This window comes from Micromesistius poutassou (genome assembly GCF_964030765.1).
Source record: "Micromesistius poutassou genome assembly, chromosome: 8".
Lineage (NCBI taxonomy): Eukaryota > Metazoa > Chordata > Actinopteri > Gadiformes > Gadidae > Micromesistius > Micromesistius poutassou.
Genome location: NC_140278.1, coordinates 1,175,093 through 1,188,516, shown reverse-complemented (window position 1 = coordinate 1,188,516; position 13,424 = coordinate 1,175,093). Strand labels below are relative to the sequence as shown.

Below are 13,424 nucleotides of genomic sequence, written 5' to 3'. Positions count from 1 at the left end.
ACGCACACGCACGCACACACACACACACACACACACACACACACACACACACACGTTGGTGAGGACCAGAAGCAGCCGGCGCCGCAGTGGGCTCCAGGCCTGATGACACAAACAGGAGGATGAAGACAAACGAGGTGTCGGAAACTGTGGACCGAAACGCTGTTCTGCTGATACCAGCGACAGCCCGTCTCACACACGCACATACACGGAGAAGTTCTGATTAGTGTGGGGGCAGGGGAATGGTCACTGCTGTTGTTCCTGCTTTTAAAATCACTTTTGATTCAGAATGTCTACATAATGATGATAACAAGTATATATATATATATACACATGTATGTCATTAATTACACATACATATGTAAATTCAAGTACTGTGGTTTCTATGTGTCATTTTAAGGTAGAATTTCCATGTTTTTTTTCGGTAAACTAAAACTTGAATTCAGGAATGAGGTGAGGGATTGGAGGAAGTGTTCTGGGATCAGGGGGCAATGCCTGCAGTTTGTCAGCATAGCACATCACAGCTTCCTTCCTTCTTGATTTTTTTTCTCCTGAGTGCCCTCTCCCCTTGGCTTTCACTTTCCTCCCACCCACTGCGTCTCACTCCTACCAGGGTCCTTTTCTGTAAAACCACTCCTCCCCACACCATCACTACCGAGGGGCAGACAAAGAGCTCACACAAGGGCACTCACAACCGCAAAACTCACCCCTTCATCGGGGGTCACTTCACAGCTGTGTGAGGTGATGTACAAAACCTTACCTCAAACTCTTCGGTCTCAATTAGTAGTTTGGCAGTACTGATGCGGGAGTCATAGGGAGGGATTGTGTTCTGGTTGGAAAAAGCACACACACACACACACACACACACACACACACACACACACACACACACACACACACACACACACACACACACACACACACACACACACACACACACACACTTTGAGTTTTGCTGCAGGCACTATAAACCACAGTTCCTCCTTTGTCTGATAATAACACGATTCAATTTCCAGGTAAGGAACATTCTTTGCACTGCTGAGGCTGTTAATCACAAGGCAAGTGCCGGCCGGCGGAGCAGAGATCTATCTGCTCTGGCTGATAAGAGTCGTTACAGTGGAGAAGTGCAACTTTTGCCCCAAATCACCCGGCGTGTTGTTCAGGGCTTACGTCGGGTTTCATTGATGTGCTGCAGACTGACGTTAATGGCCAGTCTGCTCGTCATTCCCTACAGGTGCTCATTTACCCGCTGCTCTCCCATCCTCTCCCCTCAACCTTCATCCCAGTTTCTTTACTACGCCGTCACCATGCACCCACTTCTGCACCACCACGGCTTTAGAACGGCTCTTATCTTTCAGAGACAAACGCTAGCCATTAGGGCTTTGTACATGTTTGAGTCATAAGGCCTCCAGCAGCACCACTGGACATGTTTGTGACATGAGTCATAAGGCCTCCAGCACCACTGGACATGTTTGTGACATGAGTCATAAGGCCTCCAGCAGCAGCACTGGACATGTTTGTGACATGAGTCATAAGGCCTCCAGCAGCAGCACTGGACATGTTTGTGACATGAGTCATAAGGCCTCCAGCAGCAGCACTGGACATGTTTGTGACATGAGTCATAAGGCCTCCAGCAGCACTGGACATGTTTGTGACATGAGTCATAAGGCCTCCAGCAGCACTGGACATGTTTGTGACATGAGTCATAAGGCCTCCAGCAGCACTGGACATGTTTGTGACATGAGTCATAAGGCCTCCAGCAGCACTGGACATGTTTGTGACATGAGTCATAAGGCCTCCAGCAGCACTGGACATGTTTGTGACATGAGTCATAAGGCCTCCAGCAGCACTGGACATGTTTGTGACATGAGTCATAAGGCCTCCAGCAGCACTGGACATGTTTGTGACATGAGTCATAAGGCCTCCAGCAGCACTGGACATGTTTGTGACATGAGTCATAAGGCCTCCAGCAGCACTGGACATGTTTGTGACATGAGTCATAAGGCCTCCAGCAGCAGCACTGGACATGTTTGTGACATGAGTCATAAGGCCTCCAGCAGCACCACTGGACATGTTTGTGACATGAGTCATAAGGCCTCCAGCAGCACTGGACATGTTTGTGACATGAGTCATAAGGCCTCCAGCAGCAGCACTGGACATGTTTGTGACATGAGTCATAAGGCCTCCAGCAGCACTGGACATGTTTGTGACATGAGTCATAAGGCCTCCAGCAGCACCACGTTGGGAGCATCTCACCTGGTCGTGTTCGACCTCCAGGCCGAGTGAAGCTTCTGCTAGTTTGTAGGCAGGCAGCCACACCCCCACGCTCCTCATCAGATAGTCTTTTCCTTCCTAGAAACAAAATACACATTTAAACATTGGACAATATATGTTGCATTTCTAGGTTTAATGCATAGAACACAAAAACACAATAAATGTATTTTCTTTCCAACAGAAACAGAAAATAGTATACATTTGCCATTTTGCAGAATACAAACTTGCATTGCTCCATAAGTGAAGTTATTTAGCGACATTGGCACCAGCTCACCCCTATTGAACTGTAATGGAATTACACGCACTTCTCCATTCTTCGGTTTTCTAAGCTTCCGAGTCTTTTCAACGGCACAAAATGGCCAATTTACTCTCCGGGAACGGGCTGATGACAGCATGAAGAATAGCTTCAGAATTCTTATTCAGGCTACCATTAAAATGAGGCCGAGGTTGAATATGAAAACCATGTCTTCACTCTTAGACATAGAAAAATAATAATACAGTACTACATCTTCAGTTCAGATGTTCAATATTATTTCCCTCATTAAATATAACTGGTATGGCACAAAGGCCTAACAGATTATTCAAAATTCTCAATGTTATTTACATGCGGTCATAGAGAAAAAGCATTTGTTCACAGCCAAGCGTGGTCCAGCATTATTTTCACAGCAGATGGTTAGCAAGTTAGCAATTAGAAATGCTTTGTCATCATGGAGTCCATGAACAAGAAATAGGCTGAATTAAAGTTGATTTTAACATTGCAGAATAGTAATGATTATTATTATATTGATTAATTTTGATTATCTAATAATTATGTAGAGTTATGTAAAGTTTGGAGAAATCCTCATTGGGGGATATGATTACTGAACAGGTGGATGGTTTCATTCAAAAAAACTAGTTAAGCTATTCAGAGAAGAGAAAAAAAAAAGAGAAGAAAAAAAAATCTATATAATACTAACAATATGTATCCTCAGGTAAAATACAGCTATTTGACTATTCAATAACTATTTGAAGGTGTCTTGGCATTTTTTACTGGAGCCATGAAATGATACATTAAATTATTGGACAACCTGATACCATATAATTATAGATAGTCAACTTTGAGGGGAACAGTAATAAAAGGTGTCTATATGATGTATTCTTTGTTTCAACTTTAGCGTATAACAAGTAATTTCTGCTGCTAGGGTCTCCCATTTAAAACAATGACAGAGAAGACGCTGTCTGAGGGTATTGTGAGGTAGCGTGGGGATCTGGTGAAAGTTCAGGAGTTGTTGCTTCGACACCATTGCTAGCAAAAATCTATCTGACACAACTCATGCAGAATCATGTTTACGGAAAAGATAATATAGTGAAAGTTTTATTCAAAACTAAAATCTCCACAATGTGGTATTTTGGCCTCTAGCCAACCAAGCACAAAATTATTACTAGTCCCAGGGATAAAAACGTCTTTGGCTAACAAGGACCTAAAGATAACGTATACACTGTCTATGGGGTCATTTCTCCACAGGACCAGAGTGTTCTAATTATACATTCAATGGACCAGTCAGAGTGGTACTGCGGGAACGGAGAAAAGAAGTGGACCTAGCTTTGTTGTGCAAGCAAGCGACATATCTCATGTGTCTCATGTAAAATACATCCCAGCCAACTGTATTTTAAGGATTTTTAAACAAAAAGCAACTCACAAAATAAAAAGACAACCAAACGAAAGCATTGTGCAAGCAGTTGCGGTAAATTCAAACTAAACACACAAGGGTTATTGGTATGAACCTCTGTTCTCTCATGATGCTGACGAACAAGGTCCACATTACTTACATCATTCATGAGTGGATCAGGATCATTTAGGTTATTCTGACAAAATAGTTTCAGTTTTATAGTTTTCTTTTGTCTACAATGTAGACTAAAATTAAAAAATTAAAATAACCATGTGACTTAACATGATTCATTTTCTTCTGAAACTGAAATCACACTATTACATGTGACTACAGTAGTCTTCTGCCTTCAATGTGTTTGAAATGAAAATGAAAATTTCAATGTGCAAATAAATGCTCAGGCTTTTTGTAATACCGAAGGTGCGCCGTTTGCAATGAGTATGCAACAGTAGTACGAATCTAAGAATGTTTTATCAGCTATTACAATTTATTATTTGTGAGTAAGCAGAATATAATCAGTCGGCATTAGAAAAGACTCAAAGCCCAATGTTATGTTAGCTTTAGGGCAACTTCACAGACCAATCCTACTTTCAGGGCACAGTAGAACATTTAAGCGACCTTAAAGACCGGGTAAACCAAAAATAATTATGGGTTTTGAGTTTATAATACCACAGGAAAATATATTATTAACCACCCTGCCAAATTTGAAGGACTAAAAAAATAGCGAAGTATATAAAATTATGCTTCAAAGTTGATGAAAAATGAGCAGTAATCCCTGGCTCAGGACGGTGGGGGCGTGTGCGCTGCAGGCCAGGAAACCACGCCCATCACCGGAGAGCCAACTGCAAACTGACAATTCAAACCAGACTCGTGAGCGGTAAAACCATAGACGGGTGAAACCACAGAATGCTAGTGCGCGGTTAATGTATTTATACCTAGAGGGCAGCAGGGGGCGGGTTTATGTGAGTATGACCGCTTTACGTAACGCGGTCTTCGATGTAGACCCGCCCATTTTAAACCTGCACACAGAACATTCTCTGAGGCCTAGCTCCTCAAGGAAATGATGAATGGGAAAAATATTTTTTACATGTTTTGAGGGACACATTTAAGGCCTAATTAATATGATAAGAAGAAAAATACTGAATTTGGTTTACCCGGTCTTTAAGTGTGAGAAAGGCACTATATAAAATTTTATAATGTATTATTTTTCATTACTTATGAATGAGATTGAGAGAGAAGAGGAAGACAGGGTGAGAAGAGGGATGGATACATTTGGGCTAGCGTTCCTTTCTGTTTAGTGTTATTAACAGAATAGCCCACAAGGAGGAATCACTAATTAATACTGGCTTTTATAAATATGTAGATTTAATACAAATGTTTAGTCATTTGGGGACTAGGGCCAGCCTGGTCCTTCCAATGCTCAAATAAATGTTAATAAAATATATCAAAAAATATATATATGGTAAATGGTCCTCATTTATAGAGCGCTTTTATCCAAAGTGCTTTACAGTGTTCACTGACATTCACCCATTCATGCACACATTCACACACCGACGGCGGAGTCAACCACGCAGGGCGACAGCCAGAGGGTCAGGAGCAGTTAGGGTGAGGCGTCTCGCTCAGGGACACCTCCACACTCAGCTAGGAGGAGCTGGGGATCGAACCAGCAACCTTGTGGTTACCAGCAAACCCACTCTACCTCCTGAGCTAATATATATTATTTTAACCAGTAGTTTTGTTTAGTTTTTTTAATGGGGTTTCATTTACCCAAGCATAAAATATATTTTTGATTGTCAAATGATAATTTATAACAGGAAAATGCAGATTTCTGTCCAATAAGGTAATAGAGACTCATGTACTGTACGCAGACCCATCACGTCGTGCATACTCACCCCCAAAAGGCCATTCTGAGGCAGGACAAACCCTGCTTATTTTATTTAATTCTCCTGAAATAGCTGCAACTTGCGGACTTCCCATTAAACGCGTTGACTGCTCATACAGCTGTTCTAACGTTGTCTGGAGACACTGGTACATTAAATAGTGGGTTAGCACAGCGCTGTGATTCATGGTCAAAACAATCCTACCCAAAGTTACTTTAGGTAGGTGTTGAACAGGGTTGTAACGTTAGAAACGGTTTACTTGAGCTTGGTGGCTGGCATGAGCCAGTAGCACATCATAGTGAGCTTGATTGGTATTGAAATATATCAATAAATAAGGTCTGCACTGGAGACCTGCTTCTCCAGAGTTTAGGGGGTAGAGGGGATAGGATAATGAGCCTATTATCATCATTTACTATGTACTTTTATACTGTATACACAGGCTTATGCATTGCCAATGTCACTATTAAACGTTCTGCCCACTAGAGGGCATTTTTACCAATAAACATTTCTTTCTTGCCCAGAAATATAAGGCACAAAGGGATCTGACGTCGCTGCCTCTCCACAGCATTTATATGATGAGCCGCGTCGCCCATGGTGACGGAGAGCTGACTCACAACTCGTGTTACAGGGCCCTTTTACATCCAACGCTATTGTTGGTTGCGATTTCTTCAGACGACAATTAAATAACAAATCATTGAGTGAATCACCTAGGTTGATTTTAAATGGCGCGCCAGCGGATGAATCCTTTTAATCAATCACATTCAGGTATAGTCACCACGATGGTGGTGACTATGACAAATATAGGACACTGCGCCTGTTGTAGGTGGAGGTAACAGCCTATTGACGTCACTCAACACGGAGTTCTCACTGCAGCCATGGTGGTGAACTATAATCATAGATCTATAACTATCGGATTCTGTTATATGTATTGATCATTCATCTAGATAGCGGTCAGTGCTATAAACCAACGTTTACGTGCAATACGGTATGTAAATATAGGTTGCTTTTGATAACATGAAAGACATGGAGTTGTATCGCAGCAGATTCGTTTTGGATACCAACTTTCTATGAACGTGTGATAGCCTAATTTAGTTATTGAACAGGAAAACTACCTTCTCCAAAACACACCCACTTATCGTAATCCCCCTCATCCGCAAACAGCCATTAGCTGCACTATTTAACTTTTGGATTGTGTTGTGCTGGTGAAGGGACGGAGTACGAGCACTAGGCTGTACAGGTCCAGCATTCCATCCGTCTTTTCACCGGCGTGATTAATATGCTGCATATTTGCATCGCAGCTGATGTAAATAGTTTTTAGTGTGCGTGTAAACTTGATTGTTCCTCAGGCGTGAAAGCATGTTGCTTTCACATGCGGGGAATGTGAGGAGGGTGAGATTGGCTTACGTTGGTGTACGTTTTAGAGATAAATGTTGAGTTTTTTCTTTTTGATACGCTGGTGCGCTCTCACTCAGCAGTCATTTAAAAGAACTAGGTTACCAATGGCACTCGCATCACGTCAAGAAAATGCAGCCTTATTTTTATTGCATTCATTTTTTTATTACTTTTATTATTTACTGCATTTCTTTGGCCTGTTGGGGGTCTTCGTTGGCCTGTAGAATCACAGGGGAAACACTGGAGTTCTCTAGGTTTGAGGATAGTTGGATAGATTTTGAAATGATGCAAGTAAACAACTTAAAGGTCCCATGGCATGCTACTTTATGGATGCTTTTATATAGGCGTTAGTGGGCCCCTAATACAGTACTTGAAGACGTTCAAGAAATTCAGCCTTGGTGCAGAGTTACAGCCACTACGAGCCAGTCCCACAATGAGCTCTCCACAAACGCGCTGTTTTTAGAGGCGGGTCAAGGTGGAGGTGGGGGTGTGGCCCTGAGCAGCTTGCGGCCACGGTACCATGCACTAGTGTTTACAGTCGATGTATCGCAGTGGCGAGGCGCACACAGCTTTTGGCCGTGTTCTGTAAATATTCTAGAACACTCCGGGTGCTCCGGCGGGAGTCCTGAAGCTCTATAGCTAAATAATATCATATTATACATAGATATCAATATCATATCATATTATCACGGCCAAAAGCTGTGCGCGCCTCCAGACGATATTATGAATCTGAAACGACTGCGTCGGGTTCTCCGACGTCTCTGGTTCTTCCACTTCTACATCAATCTGTAGTAGACTGAACACATGGAGGCATGGAGGAGAAAGGGATTGTTGACCGTGATTGTCTCCCGCCAGAGCCAGTCTGGGCGCTGCCCGCTGCCGAGGTGGCTCGTGGCGGTGGTGCCTCGGCAGCGAGCAGCAGGCGGTCGCAGGCAACAATCCCTTTCTCCTCCATGTGGCGGTTCATGTACTTCAGGGACTCAAAGCCAAAGTTTCTTTCCCCCCAGTTCCTTCTCAACCATGGCTGAGATAACCCCCACTACGAGTCTCGTTGTGGAAACACCAGAGACGTCATAGAACCTGACGCAGTCTAGTCTTTTCACCAAATGCAAGCTTGCGTTACAGTGTGTGTATTCACACACACATACACACACATACACACACACAGGTGGCGCTCGCACGGTTGTAGCTCATGGTCTCATTGGCGGGCCAAATTCTCTGGGCAGGCAAAGCAGAGAAAGGGGAGGTAACCTGGCCTATGACGACATATGGGGCCAAACTCCAAATCTGCACATTTGAGCTTTCATTTTTCCAAAGGTGGAGCAAGATACCTAGTGCTCGTTTTACACCTAACGCCATTTCTAGATACTGGGGGACCATAGGCAGGCTAGGGGAACTCATATTAATGTTAGAAAACCTCATAAGTGAATTTATTTATTTGTTTTTTTTCTTTAACAAAATATTTAACATAGGTCTAGTCATTATAAGGCGTTTCTACACTGCCAAGCCGGTTCGGTCGCGGCTTGGCACTCCCGGCAATTTCACCGTCTTATCTCAAGTTGTCTGTGTGAAACCCAGGGGGTCAAATCCCTGTTTGTCACGGCGCCGGCTTTCTTGGTTCACGGGAGAAGGCGGGGCTGTGCACGGAGAGTAGACCTCTTTAGAATAATTTGCATACTACAAATGTTTTTATTTTTAGATTCAAGAGTGTGTGAGTGTAGGCTACAAACGCGATTAACTAAATGCAAAAACGCCAACATATTCTTTATTTTGCTGACCACCGTTTTTTATCCCAACAAAAGCCTCGTGAGGACAGTTCTTGAACATCACACCATCTTTCCCCGTCTTTGTTTAATGCGACTGCATCACCTTCTCTCCCATGATCAGCAGCTCGCGGATTTCACTTTCTCTCCAGTTAAGGTGGATTTATACTACTCTGTAAAGTGCTGTACGTAGACACGGAGATCCCTCTCCGTTGACGGAGAGCCTGTCGGAGACCATCTCCGTAGCTCTACGTGTGCATCCAATATTTTTTAACTCTCCGTCGAGGCAACGGAGACGGATGGAGACGGCAAGGGCTGTGATTGGTCCTCTAACAAAATAATTTCCGGAATAACTTGACTTTGCACCTTATTTACTTTGTACATTGTTTACTTTGCACATTAATGACTAATAAAACACCAAATAAGATTTGAAAAGCTTTGGAAGTTTATCTTCAACACTATTTACATGGTTAGTAGTCAGCATATAAGTTCGATCGGGCGGCGAATTGCATTGCGTAGCCGACATCCCGATGGAGAACTGCGAATGCTCGAGGGGTCTCCGTAGTAACGGAGTCGGAATACGGATTACGGATACGGAGTAATACACTTTCACCTTTAGAACTGCTCATGTTGATATCGCTGCGTTGTCTCTGTCTAGACAATGCAGCAACACCTCTACCTAACCCCCCCCCCCCCCGCGGAGCTGTTGCATTTACATCAGAATGAAACCCAAACCGCCAATGTGTGTGTAGGGTCCTGGAGGGTGAATCGGGGTGCTAGCTCAAGCAGGCAATTTACCTCGGGCAGTGTAAACGCGCGGACCATGCCGTGAAAAAGGCGTGCATAAGACGGGCATATTAGGCAGTGTAAAAACGCCTATAGATACTTTAATGTGGAAATGTTACAGATTATACCTTCAAGCTCCATTAGGAAAAAAAAAAAGACGATATGTATTTTTTATGAATAATGTTGCTAGAAATATATTCTCACTCAGCCTCATGGAACATATATTTTGGCTTCTTAGAAAAGCTCTGCTTATCATTCGAGCTCTGAGCATAGTAGGCTTCTGAGTCATCCCACTTTACCAGATGACTCTATATAACCTGGATCAGCTGTTAATTAACATTAACAGTGACCTGCATATGCGTGCGTGCATAATGTAAATGTCCATCCACTGATTAATAGAGCACAATTCAATATTCCCACATTAATTAACTCAGTAGTTTCCTGGTTTAATGTGGTCATAACTCACGTAATATGTGTGTGTGTGTGTGTGTGTGTGTGTGTGTGTGTGTGTGTGTGTGTGTGTGTGTGTGTGTGTGTGTGTGTGTGTGTGTGTGTGTGTGTGTGTGTGTGTTGACCTGGTTCCTCTCAGCACTGAACAGGTAGCTCGCCATGAGCTGGAGAGCCTCGGGGTTGTCATGGTGATAATGCAACGCCTTCTCTATGGACTCTCTGCACCGCTCCGCTGCTCCCTCCTCCATGCTACACACACAGAAAACTTTAAACAACTGGTCAGATTGACATCACATAACAGTACAAGAATCTAAAAGGGAACCGGCAGCTGGGCCAGCCAGAGCGCTAACCACACGCCTGTAACCACTCCTAGCCATACACTACTCTACTACGCCCCTTTCTCACATTCAACACAATGTCCTGTCTTTCTTCACTGTTCCAATGAAAGACACAAACGCCTGCAGATGAAGAGAAGACAGAAGGTGAATGGTGTAGCGGTGTTTTACCAGAGGTCTGTCAGGTAGATCTCTGCCACAGAGCAGTAGGCCACACACACGTCTTTGGGCGTTGGTGTTTCTGCATCCTTGTCAGACGCCGCGCAAGCTCCCGCCAGGGCCTGTGTTAAGTCATTTATTAAGTTCAGTTATTTGTTGCACAAAATTAATATTGTACATACACCCCGCAATTAATATCATGTAACGTCACACCAACTGTAATTAAGAAAAAGAAAACAACATTATTTTTCAACTGTCAACAGCTCCCTCTTGTGTACAATTTTTGCATTGCATCATTTCAGAAACTGCATTAAATCTTTTAATGGTAAAAAAAATCCTCTTATAAACAATTAATACTAAAAGGTGCCATGGGCCATCCTGTCCAACCTAATCCTGAGCTGCCCATTAACACTTCCCTGTTGGTTTGATGTTCAGAGTTCACCTAGACTCCGCATAGCTCCTCAACGCACTTATTGTACGTGGTACGTCCTGTCACTTAATGTACACACTTATTGTATGTGGTACGTCCTGGCACAAAAAAAAAAATATAATAATAATAAATAAAAAAATAAAATAACAGTTGTGTGGCAATGGGTTAACCTAGCAATTATCAATTATTGGTGCTTAGCACTCCTTTTTATTAACATCCTTACTGTACCAACAGCGATATATTGTTTCTCTTTCTTCCTTTTCTGACAAATGTACTTATTGTAAGTGACTTTGGATAAACGCGTCTGCTAAATGCCCTAAATGTAAAGATCACTCTGTCCGAAAGCAGGGCCTGGAGTTCTCACCCTAAATCACACATTATTAAAGGACTGATTCTGGCCGATGTGTGCAGCTACCATATCTCGTCCTCAGTAAGAGGTAGGGAGGTAAGGAGGGGCTGGGTAGCTACGAGTCTGTCAACAACAGTGATTTCCAACCAGGGGACCACCAACGTACCGCGGGGGTCACACAAGTAGATATCAGGGGGTAGGCAGGAACATGTATGGCATAACGAAATGTGACACATTTTCTTTTTTGTATTTATGGAGGACAGATCATGCCCATGGTGGCTTCCAGTAGAGGCCTATACAGGTAGCTAAAAAGCGGGTAGGGGTATGATTAGGCGTCTTTCTAAAGGATAATGACAGGAAGCGTAATTATGAGGGAATATAATCAATGGGTTTTCAGGTTGGAACTGAACACTACCCTTGATTTTTGTGATTGTTTTTGTACCGCTAAAGCCCTGTCCTAAAAGTATTAAATATAGATATTGCCATTATTTTATATATACATAGTATTGTAGGACATATGAAAAACAGCTGTGGTCTATTCTATATATTTAACTTTAATGTCCTGTACATATGTTTTTCAGCAGGTTGGAGCAAGATGTTTAAATGGTTTGCTCTAGGGCAGATTCTGAAAGAATAAAAGGTCTCAGCACTTACAGTGGTCTGTTTTTCTTTCTCCAGGACGGACAGCAGTATCTCTATTCCTTTAGTGTAGTATTCCACAGCTTCTTGTCCATTGTGTATCTGTCCCAGTAACATGTATTTACTGTGGCCTTCATTTGGACTTATCTCCACAGCACGCAGAAACACTTAAACACTCTTGGTCAAGGAGGAGAAAGGGCTTTTTGGTGCATGGATACTAAACCAGACAGTCACTGTACCATTGGCAGAAATTAATTCTCTGACACACACACACACACACACACACACACACACACACACACACACACACACACACACACACACACACACACACACACACACACACACACGAAGGATATTTCTTTAGCTTTCTGTCTGTCTCCTAGCTCTGAGCAGATGTGTCCCAGGATGTCTAGTGCCTGTAGATGAGTCGGCTCTACATCCAGCGCCCGCTGACAGAAACGATTTGCCATCTCAAAGTCGAAGCTGTCCATGCACTCCTCCGTCTGGAACGACAGGACAGCAGAACATTCACGACTGAGCAGTGTTTCCAAACCTTGATAAAGTTAGAGCAACAACAGAATATGGAGCGCACCTTTTCTAGGAGTTGTTGTACAGAATATCTCTCAGCTGTCTTCTTCTTGGCTTTCTCCTGCATACGTAGTTTGACCCTTTCGTGAGGCGATAAGTCAGACGGCCCTGTACCTATATTGTACATGATTCACACATATAAGGCAAGGAGAAAGTCAACGTGAAGTCCAATCTGTTGTAACACTTTGTAATATAAATAAAGCCTGCCCTGAACCCTGAAGATATTACCTCCATTTGAGTGGTTGTCTTTTCTCTTCGTTTTGTTCTTCTTTTTGCCCTTTGCCTGCCCTCCCATGGTACTGTATTGTTTATTGCTGTTCCTGAATTGAACTTAAGTTAAAACACCATCAAGTTGATAGTATGGACCTACGACAACAAGCATGGAGATCACTTCACACGTTCTGCGCATGCGCCTCTCCGTTAGCACTACGGAAACAACCGAGGACATCTTTAGCAGACGATACTGTCAAAACCTCAATATGAAAAAATCGTTCAATTTTATAATAACAATAACAATTATGTATGAAATGCGAACTTATGTGTGATTTTGAAAAGTAAAACAACAACATAATAATAATTGTCGTTATGGTAGGCGGGTATACATTGTGATTGGCGGTTTTTCGGACCAATAGTGAAAGGCTTTAATGTTGCGCCCACTGACGCTGCTGGACGTTCTTGATTTGGACCAATGGCCAGCCACGTTCACGTCCAGCCCACGTTCTGGATTTGGACC

General features: G+C 43.0%; 1 protein-coding gene across 1 annotated transcript in view; it reads right to left on the bottom strand.

The window, feature by feature from the left end:
• The window catches only part of LOC311351894 (uncharacterized protein), a 30,460-nt gene extending 17,395 nt beyond the window's left edge, over nt 1-13,065 (bottom strand). Inside the window, exons 1-8 of the mRNA XM_084472054.1 lie at nt 12,920-13,065; nt 12,696-12,805; nt 12,462-12,606; nt 12,116-12,270; nt 10,695-10,804; nt 10,314-10,437; nt 2,254-2,349; nt 758-826 (exon numbers count right to left, since the gene is read on the bottom strand). Coding sequence (XP_084328180.1) covers nt 758-826; nt 2,254-2,349; nt 10,314-10,437; nt 10,695-10,804; nt 12,116-12,270; nt 12,462-12,606; nt 12,696-12,805; nt 12,920-12,986 — 876 coding nt within the window. The 5' untranslated portion in view covers nt 12,987-13,065. The remainder of the gene's footprint in view (nt 1-757; nt 827-2,253; nt 2,350-10,313; nt 10,438-10,694; nt 10,805-12,115; nt 12,271-12,461; nt 12,607-12,695; nt 12,806-12,919) is intronic.
• Nucleotides 13,066-13,424: the final 359 nt, after the last annotated feature.